The following is a 23,148-nucleotide window of genomic DNA, read 5'->3' as shown; positions in this document are numbered from 1 at the left end:
AGGATGGAAATCCTTTCCTTCGAGGTGTAGCCAGGTGGTTTCATCTAAGTTTGAAAAACTGTATAAGGAGATTTTTTTTTTCCTTCCTCTTAAAGGGAACAAACCAAGACAAATGCATTACACAACATCAAATATAAACCCCACACCATAATTTGCTGACTGCCAGAGCAAGTGAACACAGTGCTTTAGAGCGGCATAGCTCAAGAAGTGAACGCAGTCTTGCACAACAAAGCCTCCATAAGCCTGAATTGAGCTGATCCTGAATAAGGACTGAAACTGGTTTGGCTTCAGCATCAGCGTCATACAGAAGTTGAGGTTCTTTGCCCTATTTATAACCACAAATAGAAAACACATTACTGCTAATATTGCTAATTTATTATTGTCCAGGCAGTACAAACCAGTAAACAGAGACAAATGGTTCTAAATCCAAGTAACTAATCCTCTAAAGCTCCTAGTATTCTCTTACACAAGGGAAAACCAAATTGATGCATCAAATTCACTGTTAATAGGTTGGGCCAAATACTGAAGCTTAGTATGACTGGCCACTCATCATCATCCCTGGGTTTTGCCACACCTTAGTGACCATTTTAAGGAGCAGAACCAAAAGGAGTGGCTTCACGCCTTAAAACGAAAAGTCAATTTTTTAGTTTTCTGTCTGCCTTACTGTTTGGCTTCCTTAGTGTTGTTTTATTACATATCTAGCTCTTGAATCTTGGGTGAAAATTTATGGCTGCAGAGAAAGTTACAAGTACTTGCTTTGAAAAACAATATGAAAATAATTACGTCTTCCCTCATGTAGACAACGTACCAGTCCTTCTATACAAAACCTCTACATGTGCTATATACTTTGTTCCTTTTGATTTTTATTTTTTTTCCCAATCTATAAGGAAATGCAATACATCAATGAACCCCAAAACTGGAACAGCTAGACCTTTATTGTTCTCTTTTACAGTATTTTATGAAAAATAAAAAATCATTTTTTTAGTTCAATTGCAAAAGATAACCTATGCAGATCTAATAATGACATGATTACACTGTTATTTGCTGTTTTTTCCCCCTCAAGACACAGACCGTAAGTTCTTGCTCAATAACAAAACTATTACACATTTAAAGTTATGCTCACAAAAAAAGTTATCAGCTTTTTGAATATTCATTAGCTTCCAGAAATTATCATAGGCCTTCACTTGCTCTCACGGAAGTCAAGGACAAGACTCTCTGACTTCAACAGGACTTAAGCTCTTAAAGAGTAAGGCAAGGATGATAACTTACGCAGTAATACATTATACTATAATATTATAATGATATAACAGGGATAGGAATGCACCTTGATATAGCTATGACTACATGTAGTTAACACCCACAAAAATCAAATGATGTTTCACAATTGGTCCTGAAATAATATATGTAAAGTAATACAGATTGTTACATGCTATGGAAGCTAATACAAATGAAACTTGATTGATAAGGTTGTTTTTTTGTTGTTGTTTTTGTTTTTTCAAGCAATACAAATTCATTATGTTAATTTGGTAAAGAACATGTTCTGGAAACAATAGTACCCATAAATAATCAATGTTTTATGAAATTGAATGAAATCTTTATATAAACACATTTGGATGTAATTAACGAGAATATTTGTGCAAACATTTTCTCATTTTATTCTGTTCAGCTTCAGAATTCTGTAAGCTGTGAGGCATTCGTCATCTCATCGTCCTTAACATGGCAGAAAGTGATATTAAATCTCTTCATTATTTTATTTTGTTCAGTCCTCTTCCCATCAAACATGCAAACACTGTCATCACCATTTTTGGCTTCACTTCGACCAGATCATCTGGGAGAGCATATATACGAGCACCAATTTTGCGAGCAACTGAAATGGCATACCTTAGAAAGCAAACAAAAATAAATATCATTTAACTTACGTCTACTAACACATGAAGATTCACAGCAACAGATTTTAATAGCAGTGTATGTCCATTCAGTCAACACTTATCCTCTAGGAGGAAATAAACATTATTCTGGTAAACTACGTATTAGCAACTGTAGTGGCAGCCATTTTACTACCCATTATTATAGCATTTATGTTTCTCAGAAAAAGTGTGGATTATGGCAGACTTAATAAACCAATTGCAGTGGAGTAGGCAAAGTAACATTAGAGAAATTTCTCTCTGTTAAATTGATAAGCCATATTAATTATACCAGGAAATAAAGCATTTCTACACTTCAGGAAAATACAAAGCATTGATTTAAAACTTACTTGGCATTATTCAATTTGTCTTGATAAGAAAGATCTTCTCTCTTGACCATTTCTGGGCGAATTGCTTTTGGTGCAATGGCATCTATTAAATCTAGGACAGGTAAACTAGTGCTAATTGATTTGTCCTAAAAGAAAATACGTAAAACATTAGCATAAGGAACCTAATGGTTCCTGATTATTCTGTCTTTGCAATGAAAGAAAACTTACAGGCCATCTTAGATACTGAAAACTAGCAGTATGTTTTGTTACTTTATTGCATAAATATTTCCTCCCCCTTTATGTAATCTAATGTTGTTTTCAGCACATCTAAATTGTAAGTTTCACACTCAATGTTGGTATCATTGCACAAATATAAATGGCCTAAATTACTTGAATGAAAAAGTCTTCCCCCTTCCCCAGGCAGAAAGGAACTTTGAAAGAAGTCCAAGCACCAGACTATCCTCAAGATAACAAAATGGTATTTGCGTTCCCAAACTAGTCTGATTTTTTTTTTCTCATAAGAGAATTATTTTCTGAAGTAGTTTATTGCCCACTACATTATTTTTGCATCCCAGATAGCATGAGCAGTCTTATGTTTTGTCTGTAATACATAGATGTATTTTCCTCAAGTTTTAAAATAGAAAATGCTGTTGCTGCCATTATTTCTCACCTAATATCACAGGAAATAAGCAGCCTGCTGCAAGATGAAATCAAACCAACAGTTTGGGAAGGTAGGGAACCAACATGAAGACAGTTTCAGCAATGCTGGCTCTTGTTTCATCAGAGCCTCGGCTGATAAAACACATGACCCAGCTGCCTTCATCACAAGATTACAGCTATGATTTCAAATTCCATCAAGTTCCACAGAGTCATCACTCACTAACTATGCATTTACAAATAGTAATATACATCTGCCTGAAGACATGGAGTGCTTGGTTATCTCTGCAAGAAAATAAACCATTTTTTAAAAAATTTTGTTTCAATTAATGCCAATGTGATAAAACTTGGCTTTCATATTCCACAACAAATAGCAGGGACCTCCATGTTCTCTGCTATACAATGGTTGTAGTAGTAACCCCAAAACATAGACAAAAACTCAAATTGTGAAAGATAATATATACATGAATGTTGTCAAAAATCAGTAGTAAGAGAAGTGTGCTGAAGAATGTCTCTTGACTGTATTGGTCTACCATCCTCTGAACAACCTTAAAAACAAACAACCTTTCCACAAAAAAATACAGGCATACCAAAATCAAGATGGTGGGACAGATCATCTTCTTACATTCAATTTATTTATATTAATATTGCTACAATAAATGTAGAAATAGGAGAAGTTGATCATCCCTTTTATGAAGACCAACACCAAATTTACCTTCTACAATAAAAATTAAGTCTTCTGGTATAGAAAGATAATTTGACATTACCTTCTGCCCATTGCTTACCTAATACAATATCACACCAGTGAGCTCTCAAATATTTGACTTGGTAGGTTTTTATGTTCCTGTTGTGAACTACATTGATATAACTGTTTCAGTGCATACAATAAACCTGTATAAGAATGCTATATTTGTGTACAAGTGCAATCCTGCAGTTGATCTACCACTTCTAAGGAATGAAATCAACACACCATGATACATACACCTGACATACATGATTTCTTTCATGCCTAACACTAAGCAGATAAAAGGAAAGCTTTATTTATCAATTAGCTCATACTTGCTGAAATAGATAAGCTCCAGTAGCACTTCAAATTATTATTTGACAGTGACCTGTTCTGTTAGGTCTGTGGCACACCAGCAATGCCATTCAAGCCAACACAGGTTGCTGGTTAAATTGGGTTCCCTCCACTGGTGCTGTCACACTCTTTTTCAATGGCTGCTATTGAAGAAGCGGTGCGATCTCTTCCTCTCACACCCAGTATTTCCAAAACTGTTCTTCATGTTTGTGCTCATAAATATGAGTGTGCCAATACCCATATAAATGCAAGGTATCTGACACGCCATGCCCAAACACTGGCATGACTTCAGGCAGATGTCCCTTGGATTTTATTTTATTTCATTAACTTTTAGAAATTACAGTCTCTGCTCTAAGATTTCTTGTTACTAATAGAGCTGTGAAATACTTCTGAAAATTAACAGACTCTCAAAACTATTTCCTTTTACAATTATGCTAGCTGATACGGAAGAGCCACAGTTAAAGCCAAACTGTTAATGGATCAGATTAAAAATCCTACATCTAGTTATAGGTGGAAAGAAAAGCAAATGTATTTGATTACCTTGAAACTGGTAATTGAAGTTTTCTTATTTGCATTTGAAAGTGTCTGATTCACCCAGTTAATAATAATTTCATCATTTACTTTTTCCCCCTCTCCAAGGTCTGATAATACATTCAAAGTATACCTTTAATAAGGAAAATAAGAGTCTGAATTAAATCTAAAAGCACAAGTAAAATATTAATTCAGCACAGTAACAATTTTAAGTACTCATCTTCATAAAATACCCTACCTTATAAACTATTAGTTCATTAAATCGCTTTTTCAGTTGTTGCAAGAATAAAATAACATCCTACAACTCAATGTTCAGTATTACATCTTCTTTCTGTATTTTACTCAGCACATTATAGCTAATTTTACTTTATATGCTTAAACGTGCCCCCTGCATCCAGGCTCAACAGTCCAAGAAATGAAACACTGAGTATTTCAGGGTAAATTAATTTATGGAAAATTCTTTAAAATATTCTTTACCGAAACCAACTTACATTTATTCCTGCTCAGTGCACTAACAAGATTTTAATTTTTACATTACAAAGCTGTGATGGCTTTAAAGTTCTTCCCTGTTTTCAAGTCTATAGCATACATCATCTCTTCCTACTTATCTTCCTTTTTTGATTGCACAAATTTTTAAATCACTCTGTACTTTCAGAAAAACACATGGAATAAAGACAAAATAAATGATGTGCTTTTATATTGGCTGAAGGATAACCAATTTTAATCACAATTTTTAATATGTAAGGTTTTAATTATTGATATATAAATGGATGTATGCATATAGAAACACACACTACCGTTGTTTCAATAACTACACAGCATGTAAAAAAAAGTATAAAATTTATATCTCAGAGTAAGTGAATGTTTACAAATGACTCCACAAAACACTTATTTAAAAGACACTAGAAATTTGCACTTAGTTCTCGATTCATTCTTAAACATTTTCCTCTATTATTAACCTACCTGAACTCCCATATTTGTCAGGTCAGTATTTAAAATAACAAATACAAAAGCTAGCAGTGCTGCAGCTTTATTTGTTAATATTAAGTCAAAAAGATTTTGAATTTGTAGAAGTTCACAATGGTTCTTCGATTACAAAAGCTTCAAAATATTTTGGTCAATTTAAATGTTTGAATCAATACAACATGAATAAGACAAATCTTGATCAGAAATTTAATATAGCTTATCAGCTTTTCCAGTAGCATTAATTCTTATATAGAACAGTTATGATTATGTTTCTATATAACTTTGTTATTTCTACTGCTAGGCTAGTGTCTTGCAATTTTTATGTCGAAGTATGAAATTTCACTCAGATTATGGAAGCTTTTGTACCTGATTACATGTATAACTGGTGAAGGACACTGAAGCGATTGCACCTGTTCTTTCCTCTTACATACACTGACCATCACTGTAACTGTTAGATGAGCTGAACACTTGCTTTAGTTTCCCTTGATGTACAAACAGCAACATATATGAAGACATGCACAGATACATACATGTATCGTATACTAAGCCTAACTTACCTTCTCATCAGCTGCCATATCAAAGCCAAAGTCAGAGTAGGATTGCCCTCATTTAGATCATGTCCAGCAATACCAACCAGAGAGAATTTTGCTTTTGTCTTCCCAAGTTCTACAGCATAATTGCAATTCTCAATCTAAAAGTAAATATATACAAACAATGCAAAAATAAAAAATCTGTAACACAGACCTAGAAACTACGCGTAGTATCAATTATTTTGGCTTACTGTTACCTATCGTGAGATTTTGAAGCTACAGAAAGATTTCTAGCCTTTGTACACTATGCTGTTTTTACTATTCTTTCAGATATAAATAGAATTACATAACATTGCAACGCTAATCATATTTCACACCTGAGAAAAAAATTTCTCTTGGTTTTTATCTAAGTAATAAATAGTCACATCAAAACTGAATTGGGGAGAATACTTAGAATACATTATTTTTAAACAGCATTTTTTTGCCCTACATTTCTGGCTTCATAACGATCACAAACTAAGTGAAAGCTTGGATTCTGCAGGACTTCCACAAATTCTCCTGGCACAACATTAAACTACTCTGCAATACCTCTTGATATAAAAGCATTGGACAACAGTTATGTCATGCCTGAAATTTTTACTGAGATGCCCTAATTAAATCGTAAATTTAATATTGCCAAATGGCAGCCCCATTTCACATTTTGAAACTCAAGTGATAATATTGCTATTTCTTGAAACAATACCTGGAAGATTTTTCTCTCCCCTCCTGTTTCCCCTCACCCCTCCTGTTTGTTTTTTTCTTTTTTTTTTTTTTCCTCCCTTCTTTTTTACGCCTAGGACTGTCTCACTAACACTCCAATCTAGACAATCCAGGTTACTAGAAACAGCACAACTGGAAACTGTGAAACTAAACTGTATTTGAGAGTATCTACTCACCTTTTTCATATTACCACCAAGCAGAGGATAAGGACGTTTGTTGACATGGCTCCAGTCAACTGGCACACGAGTCATCTCATACAATTGGAAAATGATTAAAGCATCAGAGAGGTCACTAATGAGAGTAAGCCAATATTTTAAAGTATGAAATTTCATATGCACAATGAAAAAGTTATTAAATACTTGAGTATTTCTCAATCATGAATGGAATATCTGAATCAGGTACAGCTTAATGAGTTCTATGGAAAAGTTCCTGTCATGCTGTATGGAAATTTGGAAGTCACTATTTCAGTAGAAATACAACTTCCCTTTATTCCCATTGTTACTATATTCTAGCAGATATTCATGAATACCTACTTTCTTATAACCAAGGGAGAACAAAATACTGCTTAAAGAAAAAAAGGTCTTACCTGTATAAATGGTTAACATATGGGCTTACACCCAGTGAATTCATCCAGTTTCTGAAAGTCCTTTCTTCATTACTTTCTCCTATAGTGACAAATATAATTCTATATAAATTACTTGGAGAAAACATTTTAATAAGCAACATTTAAATGACTCACATACAACCAACAAGTCACAGCTCCTGCACTATGGTGTGTTTTTTTTTTTCCTCCTCTCCTTAAAAATAAGTTCATCATTTCCATAATAGTAGTCCCTAATGGCCAATAAGTAGAGGTGATCTTATCAAGGTCAGGGTCCCTCAGTTCTAAGCAAATGGCCAGAGAGCACAGGGTCCATCTTTGTGGGTGTGTGTAAACGTATCTTAAAAAATAAAAAAATAAATACAGAAATAGACCGTACATTGGTTTTGTTTTAGATGAATATATAATGGTGCAAATGGTGATAAGTAATAACAAAGTTAATGACTAAAGTTCCTAAAACTAAATCAGTGGAAAGTATATTCAACACTTTAAATCTGTTCAAATCTTTATTCAAATCTTTAAACGTGTTTGAAATCACATTTTTATTAAAGTTTAATATTAACACAATGCAATTGTGTCAAACCGTAGAACTACAGTTGTAGAACTTCTGTAGACTGTTATAGTTTGCAGAACTACAACTGTAGAACTACAGTTCTACTCTCTCCACACAAGTTCCCAGTATTAATTTATAAAGGTCCTCCAAAGCAACAGACCTCACCTTTTCAGTTTTTAACAATGGAGGCTCAGCAGGGCAGTATTATACTGATAAAATGTGTGAAGCTGTATACACTGCCAAACACACTAGTTATTCTTGCAAAATTAACTTTCAACTCTGGAATTGTTGGAAGTTTCAGTTATGATTGACTTTTTCCAACAGAATAGACTTCATAAAAGCCTTCCAGCAATCCTACCAGTTACTTTCCATCCTATGAGAAATGCAGAAAATTCAGTAGAAAAAAAAACTTCATTTTCCTGACTTAGGTTGTTCTTATTATAATCATGAACCCCTTAACTAATGTTCTTTCTTGATAAGGTTACAGCTTGCAGTAATACACTAAATAATGTTGTATGTAGAAAATTAAAGTTAACAATGAATCTGTGGCCAATTACTTGTGAATCAATGCTACATAAGCCATTTCCTCTTACATCAAAGAGCAACAATTAAAGAAATACTTAGCCTGAATACATGAGCTTGCAGTAAAATCATTGCTTTGTTCTGTTGGTCTGATAATCCAGTTGAAAATAGAGAGGACACCGGGAGAGAGAAATTCTCCATAAAGAATGATAGAATAGATTTCACAGAATGAAACTTATGAAAATCTGAAGATTTTTCTTCACCTTTTCCTCAGAGGATAATGGCACTGAGTTTGTCTAATGAGGTTTATGTAGCATGAAAACAGCCTCATTTAGTTCTGCAGTTCATGCCGACAACAGAACAATTACTGTTTTTGCAAAGTGAAGTTGATGTTTAAAAACGTGCATCATCAGATTAGAAAGAACCTCCTTTATTTTACTTTTCCATTAAATTGATGTTATGGATCTATTTTTAGATAGAGGTTACAGTTTTAATATAGATCTTCTTGTCTATATAAGAACACCCAGATTTGAAAACGGATCTATCACAACCTTAACAAATTCAGATATTTTTGTGCGCTATTTCAGTTGTAACTAGCATGTTCCAAAAGAACACATTTTATATATAAAAAAAAAAAAAAAACAAAACACAAAACTGTCAGACAGTTTACCAGTTATTTTCCAATTAATAAGAAATTGATTATATTCATCCTACTGCTGTATTTTCTTCCTGAATTATGAGATCTTTCATATGGAATTCAACCTGGTATTTGTTTCAGATTCACTTACAAAAGTTACCAGAGATTCATTGACAAATGAATGCATGTTGAAAGAAATACACTATTCTGCAAGGTCTGCAGGCAGTAGTCACCTTTGTTTCACATATTTCTTCCCAAAGCAAAACTTAAGACAACAATGGATTACGTTTGGTGATAAATAACATCAGCCTTTTTTGATAGAAAAGAAAATCAAAATAGAAGCATGAGAGTACTTTAGAGGTACTTAAGGTCGTTTTTTTTTTTGTTTGTTTTTTGTTTTTTTTTTTTTAAATGTTTTGCTTTTAGTACTTTTTTAGGCTTACTGATCCTTGGGTTAATTGACAGTGCCTAAAAATTGACCACAAAGTGCTTTTAAGGACACTTGTCCATTGCAAAGATGACAACCAGGTTACTTAATGAACTCTTACTAAAAGCATAGCTACAAAAAATTACTCGGCAACTGCACTCAAACTGGGAATTTTACAATACATGCTTAACACTGCCAAAAGAATCCCAAGTAGACAAGCAAGACCAAGAGCATGCAAGTTGGGAAACCCCATTTTGTCTAGCAGGAATTCAATACAGTGTATTTAATATGCCACTTTAAACAAATCCCTTTATCATGCAACATGTAAATGTTCTTAAGTCTTCCAGATGGCTCAGAACCAAGTTTTTTCTCTCCATTCTTTTATTCAAAATATACCTTGTCATCCTATCAGGAGCATATCTTCTGCTGAGTGGTGCAGCAGATAGCCAAAATCATAGGAAAACTGCAGAAAAGGGACAGAGCTACACAAAAGAGAGAGGAGCAAATTTGGTAGTATCCTTTATATTTATAGCCATCTCTTTCTTCTCTGAGATTATACTATGGAACTGAATGAGGAGTAGCAATAAGGATGGGGTCAAGATTCAAAGGGCTTCCAATACCTGAGATTCTCTCTGAAAGACAACAGAGCTTAAGATTTAAGTTTCCACCCTAAATTCAGCTGGCCTGAGTGGGAATAGTTAACCCTCTCATGTTAACAGTCTTGAAGGCTGCCAGCAGACTTAAAACAGCCTCAGATAACATGCATGCTGGACAAAAGATGGGTGGACATGTTTCCATGTTCTCCTCCCCTCAAGAGCTCAGCTTTCTGGGAGTTAGATCCCAAACTCTGGTGCCTTTCCTACAAGTGAGAATTTCCTCAGAGCAACAGCAACATGTAAAGGTGATGCATTCACTGAGGACTCCATTCTCCTCCTCCCACCCCACACAGTATCAGATGTTTATTTCCTTTTGGAAAAATATCTGATGGATATGGTCTCTGCACACAAGTGACCACCACTAGACATATTATCAGTCTAAATTCCAATTTATGCCTAGTGTTTATTGTTTTAAACCAAAAAGAACAGCCACATCATATTTTTGGGGTGGAATGATCATGGAAAAGGTAGAATTTAGTGCAAGAAAACCAAAGCTTTCAAGTAGCTCTACTCACCCATGTACATAAGCTTTAAAACTTAGCTTATGGAAGGTTAGATTCACAGAAGGAACTATATGGTGTTTGACTTGTTCACATCTTGCCCCCATTTTATATGCATCATATTAGACCTGTGTTTTTTTTTTTCTTTTGAGTTATACTAAATTTAATATTAAAGCAATAGAAAAATACAAGAATGATGCAGCAAATCAACCAGCAGAAAAGGACAGATACAATTAAAACACTAGATAAAAATCACACCAAGAAAAATGCAGAATAAATACTTTAACAGAGTACAGAAAAGTACTAAATACAGTACCTACATTAGGAGGGGTCAAATCTGGATTTCATGAAGCAAAATAGGAAAGCATTATAAATTATGAGTCAGATTATAACAGACCATCTATGATGACACTATAAAGAAACAAATAACATTTTGTCTAACAGTACTTTGAGAAAAGGTTAGCCAATATACAGGACTTAATAGTAAACAAACAAACAAAACACACAAGAACAACATTGTTTTTGGCTAAAATAACTATCGATAGTTTAGATCTATATGGCAACACAGGAGTTATTATTTGGGGGCAGAAAGGAGCCTTCTACTTGCCTTTAAACAGATAATGCTGTCGTAGTTATCCATCTCTAAAATAGTCACTATAAAAAGCAACTTACATTTGGCCTGTATTTACCATTAAAGAACAGTACTCTAGTATTTGGTGATTACATATTCTACTTCCACACAGCTCCTGCACACGATTCTAAGCATGTATTTCCAATAAAATTGCAGCAGAGGAAGAACAAGGCTTTTCTTCAATCGTTTGTCACGGACAGCAAGGACTGCAGTGACTAGGGATGTCACAGCTGGAAAAGGAAGACTGCCTCCTGTGCTTTGATGCCTCTACCAAAACTGGCACCCATAAAACCAGAAAAGCAGGAAGCCTGAAACAGGAGTGGTCTGAGGGGTACAAGATTTATGAAATAGGGTTGTAGCAGAGCAGGAAACTTATGAGAAAGCTAGAAGCAAAGGAAGATGGACTCACCTAGATGGAAAGGAAACCTGATAGGAACAGTGTAAGGAAAGCAAGAGCAGGCAGTGCAGAGCAATGTGCTAACATTGTGAATGATTCTCTCAAGTGCGGCAACCCTCCTTCTCACCTTTCCTTTGAGATCAGCGAACAACTGAAATACACTGGCTATACTGTTTCATTATCCTGGATTAGCTGGTCCACAGAAAGGGTAGCAGCCAAGGATTACTATTCCTTTATCTCTAGCATTAGGGATCCGAACAGCACAATTCAAGCACAGTACAAGCTCACAGATATGCTAGGATCCATACAGGTTGTTGGTGCAATAGATTTGTACAGGTCATTTATACATAAGCTTTTTTTTTTTTTAAACATCAGTTTCCAGTTTTAAAAATGCAACCAGCTATACACATGTATATAAAAACTACAACCCGTGAGAAGTACTTTAGAAGACATCGTAGATTTTAAAAGACAGTTGCATAATATAGTACTCCAAATTAGGAAAAGCTGTATTTGTGCATCAGCTAAAATATAAATAGTAAGGCAAGAAGCACAGGAACCTGGAAAAGCAATAAGAGAACAGGCTTTGCTCCTGCAAGTGAATAATAAGAGATTATTCATGAATAGCCTCTGGTCAAGCTAATGAGGATTTCTACTACAGGCTTATGCTGAAAGCTAATGAAAAATATGCACTCTATATGCTGGTGTTAACACAGGCACCATCACACAGGGATCCTTTATCACAACCTAGAAAGAATACTTAAACAGAAGTCATTAGCGTTCTTATCTCCTATATGCTTAGCAAGTTGAGTACCTTCTAATAAATTGAGATCATAAGATGAATTGTCAGGCTTGTGTAGGGCTGGATGTGTGTTAAAGAGATTTGCAACAAAAGCCAAATTGAGTTTAGGGTTGCCTGCAACCACATCTGCTGGAGTTACAAACTGCCTGCAGCCCAATTTGTCTGCCTGTTGGAGCATGTATTCAGCCCTCTTCAGGTCATTTTTCTCCTGAAAAAGAAAAAACCACAAACATATTAAATTGTGACAAACAATTGCATGTTCTGACTGAAGCTGTAGTCTAGCAAATCTTGACCTGTGTCTCCCTCATTCCCCTAATACCCAAGCTAGCTCTCACAGACTTTATCAATTCCCCTCTTCCTTCCACTTTTTCTGTCCTTCATTTCTGTGGCTGCCTGTTCAGCATGCCCAGTGAATCACAGCAGATAGAGGTGAGTGGTTATGTTTCTGTTTCCAAGCTGTTGATTCCCTTACCGAATATATTTCTGCTATATGAGCTATAGGTTCATAATCACTGCTTCAAACTGGTATTCTCATAAACATGGATGATCTTAGATGATCAGATGATTTCAAAACCCGCCATCACCAAGTTTGGATGTGATATCAAAAGAAAGATAAGGTGATAGATTCTATTTGGCTTTAAATCTTTTTAGTTGGTAACCTACGTGTAATGAAAAGGTACTTTGTATATTCATCTTTATTATTAATCTACCTAGAATAAGCAAGTCTTCAAAACCATGTAACATATACCTTTTGCCTCTAATCTTTACAACATTAAAAGTTACTATTTCAAGGGAAATCAGTTAGCAACTGATTTACTCTTAGAATGAAATAAAAGTCATTAATTCAACACTGGTACACTCAACCAGAACCTTGTTCTATAAGAAGATTGCACATTATTCATACTGGTTTATAACCCATTACAGGAAATGATCAAATAAACTACAGGAAATTACAAAGGAAAAACACACCAACAAAAAAACACTATCTTTTCTCACTCCCCCTAAAAAAAAAAAGCAACAAAATAGATCTGCTAGTTACTTGAAAGGTTCACATGATATCTCCAAATTCTATTCAGTCTGAGGAAAGATCACAAAGTTTGTGATGTCAGCTTTTTTTCCTTGCCTGAATTCCAAAAGAATAGAAGTGAAGCAGGATGTTGTAAATTTGATATTGGCAGATCCAACTAAAAACCCCAAACAGTTGCACACTAATGCAAGTAAAACACAGTTCCAAATTTTTCCAATATAGGATGCATAACCCTGTTTCAGCAGTGTCCTGGAACTTGACTCGAGCTTTTCTCATTTAATCTTCTATGACATGGGATAATCTGACTGAGCTGTTGTATGCTTCACAAAAGCAAAAGGCAATTCCAGAACAGCTTTGCAACTAAGACGTTGGATACATATACAGAAGTCTCAGATAATTCCAGTCTTATTTTTTTAAATTTCAGGATACTTACATGAAACCCTGAGAAGTCAATTTTAACAGGTATTTCATCAGGGCCATCTCCTTTGGGTGCAATCTGATTTAACAGGTGGTAGTACGCTCTTGAATCCTAAAACACACAGCGTAGTGTTAATAAATGAAAAAATACATAGCCTCTGATAGTCATTTACTACTCTTGCAGTCTGATTCAAAAGCCACACAAGTCAGAAATATGGCACTCTAATTACAGTGAACATGGATGAGGTCATATAGCCACTTTACTATCATATATCACATAGTACTTATTTAGCCAAATGAAAGAACAGAAGTGTAAGCTGATTTTTCTGGATGGTGTTATTGACATTTATTCTGCTGGATATGAAGTAGACAGCTGCAAGTAAGATAAAGAAATTTACATAGGTTACCCACAAAAAAATAACTACAAAGGAACATGGATCTTATTTTCAGTATTTGTATTTCATTCCTTCACTATTCTTTTCAAATGGTTTCCTAAATTTTTCTATTTCTTATGGAACTAAGTAAGTGGAATTAAAAAATAAGACTGAAGTAGCTCTTTTAAGGTTAATTTATAGAGACAAAACAAGTTAGATTTATTTTACACAGTTTTTAAGTGTGCTCCTCTGCTCCCCTACCACTATGAAACCATAAAACTAAAAGGCAAACCTACTAATTTTAGAAGTATTATGTATACATGTATACTTCTCTCACATAGAAAATAGATCTTTACTATATTAGCAGTTTTCATATAAAACTGTAGTTTGGTTTAATACTAGCCTTCTTGGTGGCATTTGAAAAGATATAACTAAAGAAAACAATTACAGTTGTTTCAATTGAGAAGGTGTCTTACCACCTTAAGGAAACTAGCTCCTTTGCTTTTGAAGTTTTTTCTCTCTCTTGAGCAGGACTTGCTACAGTACTCTGCATACCTTATGCAGAATGACTGAAAACAAGAGAAGAGTTATGAAGACCTGACATCTGCTACAAAGAACCAGCACGGCTTCTAGTCCCCTCAGGTCTTTGAAGTGGCAAACCAGCACAACAGTGATTGAGAGGGGCTGCTCACTTCTTGGATCAAGATTCAGTAGCTACTCCAGACAGCTCTCTAAATAACTGTACTGTCCAGAAGTGGTTTCCTATTCTTCTGTACAATGCCACGTACAAAGTGCAATAACCACTAGCAAATATACAACAGAAGGAGTTTAAAAGCCACACTCTTTTTCCTTTAAAAAAAATAAAAAATAAAAATGATGGGTTTCTACAAACCCACAAAGAGAGAAGGATGGACAAGTAAAAGGGCAACTAACAGGGTAGTGCAAATTTCCCTAAGTAGCTCTAATAACAAACTTAGAAATTTAGAACTGCCTTGAGCATGGGCTTGCAGGAAATGTTCACTCAGCACTGTGATATATCATATGTGATATGATAATATATGGCATGAACAACTGACTAGGATAAATGAGATCAAAATCGTGTTCTTCCAGTGCTGAAAAATGAAGGCTGAACCTATAGCTAGAAAAAGCAGATGACTGGTATTTTTCTAAATACTTCTGACCTGGCTCATTTGTTTCCATGCATAGTATGTTTTAATACCACTGTGTTCAATTACCCAAGTGATAACTACATACCTTGATGTCTTGGCTGAAATTACTGATTTTCTGCCACCCTGCATTGGTCAGATGGTAGTTTACCCAGCGCAGCAAGAGCTCTTCTGGTGAAAGCTTCAGTAACTGATCTAGTTCTTCCCCTTCATTTAGCAAAGCGATTAGAGCTAAAAAGAAGTTTGAAAGAAAGCTGAAATAATTGCCATCATGGTTTCAAAGCAGTTAATTACAAATTGTACACATTACAATAGCTAGCATTACACTTACCTTCATTTCTGGAGATCTCAATATCAGCAAAAAGACCAGCTTTTATGATCTGCCACAAGAGCCCTAATACCAAGTGAGGTTTTCCTTCTTGTAAATCTTGTGATCCGATATTGACAACCGTACAGCCAATAGCAGATGCTGAGTTCAGAGCCAAGTTTAGGTTTTCCTGTTCAGAACGTCAACATTTAACAAACTTATGAGGTTGTGAATCTTTGTAGCTTTAATATTAACAAATTTACTAAGCGTCTGAATTTTCCAACTGTCTTAAACTGTAAGAACTTATGGATTAGTTGAATAGTTCCCAGTGCACCCTAGAGATATTCTTGTGAAACGCCACATCCTATCAAAATTTATTGAATATCATCATTGGCAATGTTTGATATGAACCCACCAAAAAACTGTGGATCACCTTCCACTGCTTGGATTACTAATCAGTCTTATTCGTATTTCACAGGTATCACATACACAAATTAGACAATATTGCCCAAAATACCAGGGACTTGATCTGGTAGAATCAACAGATCAGTAGAATCAGTAGATCCCTGTGTAGGAGGCTACTGGAATCACTGCCTCCACAGCGATCATCTTGGCTCTTATGCAGGCTAACACTCAAGCAACTCGAAGTGTGATTGAACACCGTTAGCAAATCAGAGCAATTCAACATGCTGACACTGAAAGTGAAGCTAATGATCCCCACAAATGAAATAATACAAAAAAAAGGCAGGTGTCATATTACTCTTTTTCCTCTCTAGTGTCACACTTTAACTATCTACAGGGACAGCGTAAGCACATGTATCGTACTTGCTGACATGTATCCCTTAAACGAGTAGAAATTACAAGACCCAATTGGAGGATTTAGAACATGGTGTGGTGTTAACTTTCCATATTTTTATGTCACCACCTGAAATTAAAAGTCTGTCCAGTAACTGAAGCTTTTAAACAGGATTTTATTTTCTCCTTAGGCTTAAGGATCTACTTCCTTCTTTCACAACTGTTTTTAAGAAATTATTTTGGATATGAGAAAACAGGTTCTCCTCAACTATTTTGTGGCTCATACAGAGTCAAAAAAACATAGAGCTTCTTATCTTTTGTCCAAGCCACTCTCCGCTACTGAAAACACATCATCTTAGCTTATAGTATACAGTTATGCAGATACTTTCTGCATTGCATCCCTAAATTTGATCCAGACATCCACTCAGAAATTTAACATTGTTTTGTTCAGATTCTCAGTAAAGCAAAAAGGAATCCAGTGAAACAACCAAGGAAAGCATGCAAACAAAGCTTTCCTGTAAGCCATTTAAAAAACAGAAGACTTCAGTTGAGTTTGTTAGAGAATACACTTTCATGCTTTGACATTTCAAAATACATAGGACTATTTTTTTCTCCACAAGAATAACTGTCATTAAAACAAAACTATAAAAAATACATTTTACTTTCTCATTTGCGACAAGTTCCTATCTGTGCAGTACTTACAGATATAGTGAAAGGAGTGAGTTTCTTCTTATTAATAGCCCTTTCATCAATTGTATCTGGTTGTGAAAAGTTAATCATTTTGCTAAGGAAGAAAAGCCAGAGTTTATTCAAACTTCCACTTCTCAGAAAACATGCTTCATTATTTGGTTAAAACACGAACACTTGAAACTAGCTGTAAATGTCTGACAAAATTAAAAAAGACAACCTCATTCATTAAATCTTTTCTCCTTGTTAAATAATTGGACATTCATCCAGAAACACCCATGTAATACCTAATTAAAGAAATTTGAGCAATTGGATTCATACTTAAGTAACAGAGCATGTCTGTGCTGTCAAACAAAAAGAAAGATCTTCAGTGATTATGACCGTAAATTATTGACATTTAAATAGTCTCCAGTGTAAATGTTTGCATGATAACTAATTCTTCTGCACTGCATTTCTGTAATCTTACAACAACCTCAAATACTAATTCACATCAATACTAATGAGCTTATCCACTGTTACCATTGAGCAGAAGTACTGTTAGTCACTACCCTGTACTCGGCTCTGGTGAGGCCGCACCTCGAGTACTATGTTCAGTTTTGGGCCCCTCGCTACAAGAAGGACACTGAGGTGCTTGAGCGGGTCCAGAGAAGGGCGACGAAGCTGGTGAGGGGCCTGGAGAACAAGTCCTACGAGGAGCGGCTGAAGGAGCTGGGCTTGTTCAGCCTGGAGAAGAGGAGGCTCAGGGGCGACCTTATCGCTCTCTACAGATACCTTAAAGGAGGCTGTAATGAGGTGGGGGTTGGCCTGTTCTCCCACGTGCCTGGTGACAGGACGAGGGGAAATGGGCTTAAGTTGCGCCAGGGGAGTTTTAGGTTGGAGTTTTACGTTCTTTAGGTGGGAGTTTTAGGTTCTTTACCAAAAGGGTTGTTAGGCATTGGAACAGGCTGCCCAGGGAAGTGGTGGAGTCACCATCCCTGGAAGTCTTTAAAAGACGTTTAGATGTAGAGCTTAGGGATATGGTTTAGTGGGGACTGTTAGTGTTAGGTCAGAGGTTGGACTCGATCATCTTGAGGTCTCTTCCAACCTAGAAATTCTGTGATTCTGTAACTACAAAATTATAGCAAACTAGAGTTTAGGGATGTACTATATGCTGTTTTGCCACAGATTTAAGTCATATTTCTGTTTCTCCCATCCTATGATTTAGTAAATATATTTATTAAATCTGAAAATCTTTGCAATTTGAAATATTTTATTCTTCTGGGTAATGAATATATGAACTGTGTAATTATCTCCTTCAAAAACTGCCTGTACATATCTGGCATTGAGGATAATGGATGTGAAGAGGAAACCACTTCTATAATATATGCACAGAGTCACATAAAAATTTACTAAAAATAATATTTTATAGGCAAACATTTTTCCCATCCTACACATTGGTTACCGTATTTATGAGCTGAGTCCCAGTGTTGAAGCCTATCAAAAGTTTTCCAATACACTTCACTGTGATCAGCACTTCACCTCTGAGATGAGTTTCTTTCATGCAGCCATTGACTCACCAAAGGAGGATGCCATCTGCAAGGCATTTAAAAAGACTGGCATCTGATGGGTTCATGGGAAGGAGGTGTTTACAGTCTGGGTCATCTTGTAGAGCTTTATTTATCCAATTAACAAAAGCAACTTTTTCTTCCTCTGAAAACAACATTAAAATAATCTATACTTAATATAGAAGAGATTAAAATGTAGCGAAGCCAAAAATTAAATCTAGTTACTACCATGATGCCAAAAAGAGCGTTTCACCTGCAGCCCCACATTCTGTCAGTGTTCGTTTTTATTTTTCACTCTGGCAAAGATATCTAACTTACCTCTGAGTGCAGCACGAAGCTAGCGACAAATTCAACAGCCACCTTTTAATAAAATGCCACCCAAATTTGTCTTGTCTACCTCCACATGCTTTCTCTTTGTTAATTTGCTTTCAACAGCAATATTTTCCAGTTTTCTTCTTTTTCCACATCTAGTGCAAATTTAAAGGGTCTTCCCATGTCAGGTAAAGTTTATTCATGCTTATTTATTACCTGAATAAGAGTGCTGTGTCCCCTCAGTAGATATTGAGGATGTTCCTCCAAGTGCTGTAATACCCAGCTTTTTGTTTATTGATTTTCGGTAAGTTTTGCTAACATCTTTACTTTTCAATTTCTGAATTATCTGCAATCAGATAGAGAGCATTGTGATTAATTATACCTTCAAATAGCATCTTACGTATTAAACCATATCAGCCTTCTATCTAGAGTCAGTAAAGAACCTGAATGCCTTTCTGTTATATACATTAACTCTTGAAAACAGATTTGCAATAACTAGAACATACTTATTTTGCTTATGTCGTCATATGCTTTACAATAAAAGGTGACCACATAAAACTTACACACCTTTAAACAAGGTGACTGATAGTATTTTCTAAGAGCCTACAATGTAAACCATATAGGATATACTGTTATGTCCTGAATTTGCCCAAATACTGTAGAGGTTTCAGAACTGATGATAAACAATAAGTAACTCATAAATCTCTATACTTAGATGCAAATTAAGGCATCTCCCCTATGAAACTGTGCAAGCTAAATTATTGAAAAGAGACATGAATAATGAGCTAAATGAGCAACCTGATGCAATTAGCAGCAGTACTCTAAAGTCAAAACAAAAACTAACCATACCCAAGCACACAGATAAACCAACAGCTTGAATAGGTTTTGATTCTCTTAAAGCACACTAGATTGTGACCCACACTTAAAAAAACATCTAAACACTTCAAAGTTGCTTGCAGTAAAAAAAAAAATAAATAAAAAAAATCCTCACTCCTAATATAAAAGGTAGCCTTTAGTATAGAGATTGAACATACTACACAAGCATTAGTGTATCACTAAGAGAATTTAAAGGTTGATTATCCAATGTACTACTCTGTTATCAAAGCAAGGTTAGACCAAACAGTTTCTAAAAATATGTAATCCAGCTCTTCATTTTTGAGGAAGTAAGGACTGCTTTGAACTACCATGTTCTCTCATGCTGCCCAAATGAGACCTACTAAATCACATGGAAGAGTAAAATTCAAAGACTGGAAAATAATTATATAGGACATTGTAAATTGTCGCAGAAAACCCTCCAGTGCTCAAACTAGTACTTAGCCGTGTATTAAAGAATATCTCATTCTATTCTTTAGGTAGTAGCTAAATAACTAGTTCTTATTCATTTTCTGAAGACCAATTCTTAAAACCAAAGTACTACAAATTAAAGTCCAAAAGTAATGTCTTACAGAGACAAATTCTTCAAAGTTGATTCTCCCGTCTTTGTTGCTGTCTGTTACTGCAATGATTTTTTCTACTATCTCCCGTACTTTGTAACCAGGCAAGGGTAGACTTGCTTCTTTAAACAGATCTTGAAGCTCATAATCACTGACATATCCACTGTTGTCAATATCTGCAAAGCAAAAACACAAGTTGGTTTTATACTTAAAGAACCTAGTATAACATCTGTTGAGAATACATCGAGTGCAAGAGATATACATAGGAAAAGATTATTTCTTCCTGTGACTTCACTACATACATAAGCAAGCACGAACAAATACTTATGTATTAGAAACACAATTGGCTGGGAGGTGTGACAGCCAATTTTCACAGGAACTATGCTATAACACCAAAGCACGCTATAACAAGATAGCAAATTTGTAAAGAGCAAAAATTAAGCTTTTTTAAGATGCCAACAAAATTCTCAACAAAACCTTCAAATGAAAGGAAGATCAAATACTACATTTTTTCATTCAGTATTGTGTATTCACTCCACAATTGCGAAGTGAATGGGTATAGATCATAAAAATAAATTAACAAAAGACTGACTCATTCTAATTTGTGTTATTCATGATGAACACCACAACACAGCAGAAACTAAAAAAATTGAATTGACATGAGTCAGAAACAGACTAAGGTGACCTGGTCACTCTTGTAACACGCCAATATGCTCCCGCTTTGTTTTTCAGGTTTACTGGTTAAATTACTGGATAATTAATTGCTATTCATGAATTTTCTGTAATCTATACTACACTACATAGCATCTGTACAGCTTCGTAAACAAGCCACATTTCACTACTGATGAAAGGACAAAAAAAGTGAATGTTACTGTCTTTTTGTTTTGTATACTTCCAACAATTCACAGATCACTGCACAGTGAAACTTTATGCTTGTATACAGATTAATCCATCCATCCATTGTCTAGCTTAACTGTCAGACACGTAACAACACATGTAATAATGGTGATGGTCTAAAGAGCAGAGGACATGTTCACAATCTCACTCAGATTACCAACTATGTTAGTTCGCTGGGCTCATCTTTCACTCAGGGTAAGTTTCCATGGTGACAAACAGAAACAAATACATTGCTTTTCCTGCAGTTTATCAATGCAGCTGCAAGCAATTTAATCACAAAAACATTGAGAATGCAATGATGGAAAAAGAAGAAAACATAGATGATGTTTAATTTTGACGCTTTACAGAAAGCATATTAGAAGTGGTGCTTTTTTAGTGAGCAGAATGCAGATGGTGAAAAACAAACAAATATAAAAGCTGTAGCAAAACACTATTGGCAGCTGGTAAGATAGGCTACTGCTCACTGGACTTACACATGTATGCAGTGGATTTTTCTTTGGTCTGTCACTCCAGCTCCTGGAAGCTATAGCCACCCTGAGCTACAGACTGCATCAAGATGATTGTTCTATACAAACTCATTAATTATCAACCATGGATACATCTTATTCCTTTACTACTTCTAGCCTCTTTTTGTTTCAAAACATACTAAATTAATGAGTGCACAATTTTATTATTTGCCATGAATAAATATTATTACTTTTTGGTTTAAACTTCTTGACCCTTTACTGAACATCACTTGACACCTGTATTGACAGAAACCAAGCAATTTTCTGTTCACCTTAACACACGGTGTTACAAATTTCTAATACACAGCTTCCCAACCATCTCTTTACTGAGTTGGTGAGTCCCAACATTGAGTCCTAACATTTAGGATTCTTCTTGGCTGTAGCTGTTCCATAATTTTCATCCACAGTGATTACCATGCCTTAACCCCAAAACAAGCTGTTTGTGCAAGTAGGATTATTGTATCCTCAAGTATAGTATTTTGCAGGTACTGACACTACATTTCAGCTGCTGTTGAGACAACTGTTTTGTTGTTGTCATTCTTTTGTTTCTTAAAGCGGTTTTGCTCTACTAATAGCATAAAAATAAAAGTATATGAACAGTAGAGAGGGAAAGGCAAGGCAAAGAGGAGTGTCCGTCTGCTGGGTCCTTCAGCTACCAGAACCAACACAAAATACAGACATGTGAGTAGTTGTTATTAAACAAAAATTCTTCTGTGATTCAGGAGTTTAAGGCTGGCACTCAAAATTATTTTGAATTACTGTGAAGTGACCCCGCTATCCCATTATGAGTAATTACAAATATGCTCAATCGCTTTGTTGAGCTGCACAGTTACACACCACCCCCTGCGTGCAACAAGAAATAAAGCAGATGTGAACTTCAAAATTCATAAGTTTATTGCAATCTTGAAATAAGGGTTAGTAGTTCACTAACTAATTTCTTGCTATTTCTGTTTACGCTCAGATTAATCTGAAAATATCCTGTCAGACATACAAAATCATTGAGTTAAATTATTAGCATCTGCTAGCTTTAAAGGCAAGATCAAAAAGACTCCAAGTTTAGCTTAGTTAAAATATAAAATTACATCCAACAAACTGAAAGACAAATTACTAGTTCAAAGTATGCAAGTAAAGCAGAAACAGTCAATTATCTAGGTCAATAATAAACATGAGAACATTTAATGATTTAAAGTTTTATCACAACAAAAT

The 23,148-nt window shown here is 35.2% G+C and overlaps 1 protein-coding gene across 4 annotated transcripts in view; it reads right to left on the bottom strand.

Annotated features, from left to right (window-relative positions):
- Positions 1-917: 917 nt before the first annotated feature.
- The window catches only part of PLS1 (plastin 1), a 39,347-nt gene continuing 17,116 nt past the window's right edge, over positions 918-23,148 (bottom strand). For all 4 annotated transcript variants that reach the window (XM_027464508.3, XM_013109293.5, XM_005010855.6 and 1 more), the window contains exons 3-16: positions 20,552-20,715; positions 19,323-19,452; positions 18,807-18,939; positions 17,266-17,347; positions 15,793-15,958; positions 15,550-15,692; positions 13,938-14,033; positions 12,490-12,685; positions 7,341-7,419; positions 6,931-7,045; positions 6,023-6,156; positions 4,509-4,632; positions 2,255-2,379; positions 918-1,881 (exon numbers count right to left, since the gene is read on the bottom strand). In XM_027464508.3, coding sequence (XP_027320309.2) covers positions 1,746-1,881; positions 2,255-2,379; positions 4,509-4,632; positions 6,023-6,156; positions 6,931-7,045; positions 7,341-7,419; positions 12,490-12,685; positions 13,938-14,033; positions 15,550-15,692; positions 15,793-15,958; positions 17,266-17,347; positions 18,807-18,939; positions 19,323-19,452; positions 20,552-20,715 — 1,823 coding nt within the window. In that variant the 3' untranslated portion in view covers positions 918-1,745. The remainder of the gene's footprint in view (positions 1,882-2,254; positions 2,380-4,508; positions 4,633-6,022; positions 6,157-6,930; positions 7,046-7,340; positions 7,420-12,489; positions 12,686-13,937; positions 14,034-15,549; positions 15,693-15,792; positions 15,959-17,265; positions 17,348-18,806; positions 18,940-19,322; positions 19,453-20,551; positions 20,716-23,148) is intronic.

The sequence above is a fragment of the Anas platyrhynchos genome, chromosome 9 (genome assembly GCF_047663525.1).
Source record: "Anas platyrhynchos isolate ZD024472 breed Pekin duck chromosome 9, IASCAAS_PekinDuck_T2T, whole genome shotgun sequence".
Lineage (NCBI taxonomy): Eukaryota > Metazoa > Chordata > Aves > Anseriformes > Anatidae > Anas > Anas platyrhynchos.
Note: the sequence above shows the minus strand (reverse complement) of the source record. Positions and strands in the feature narration are given on the sequence as shown.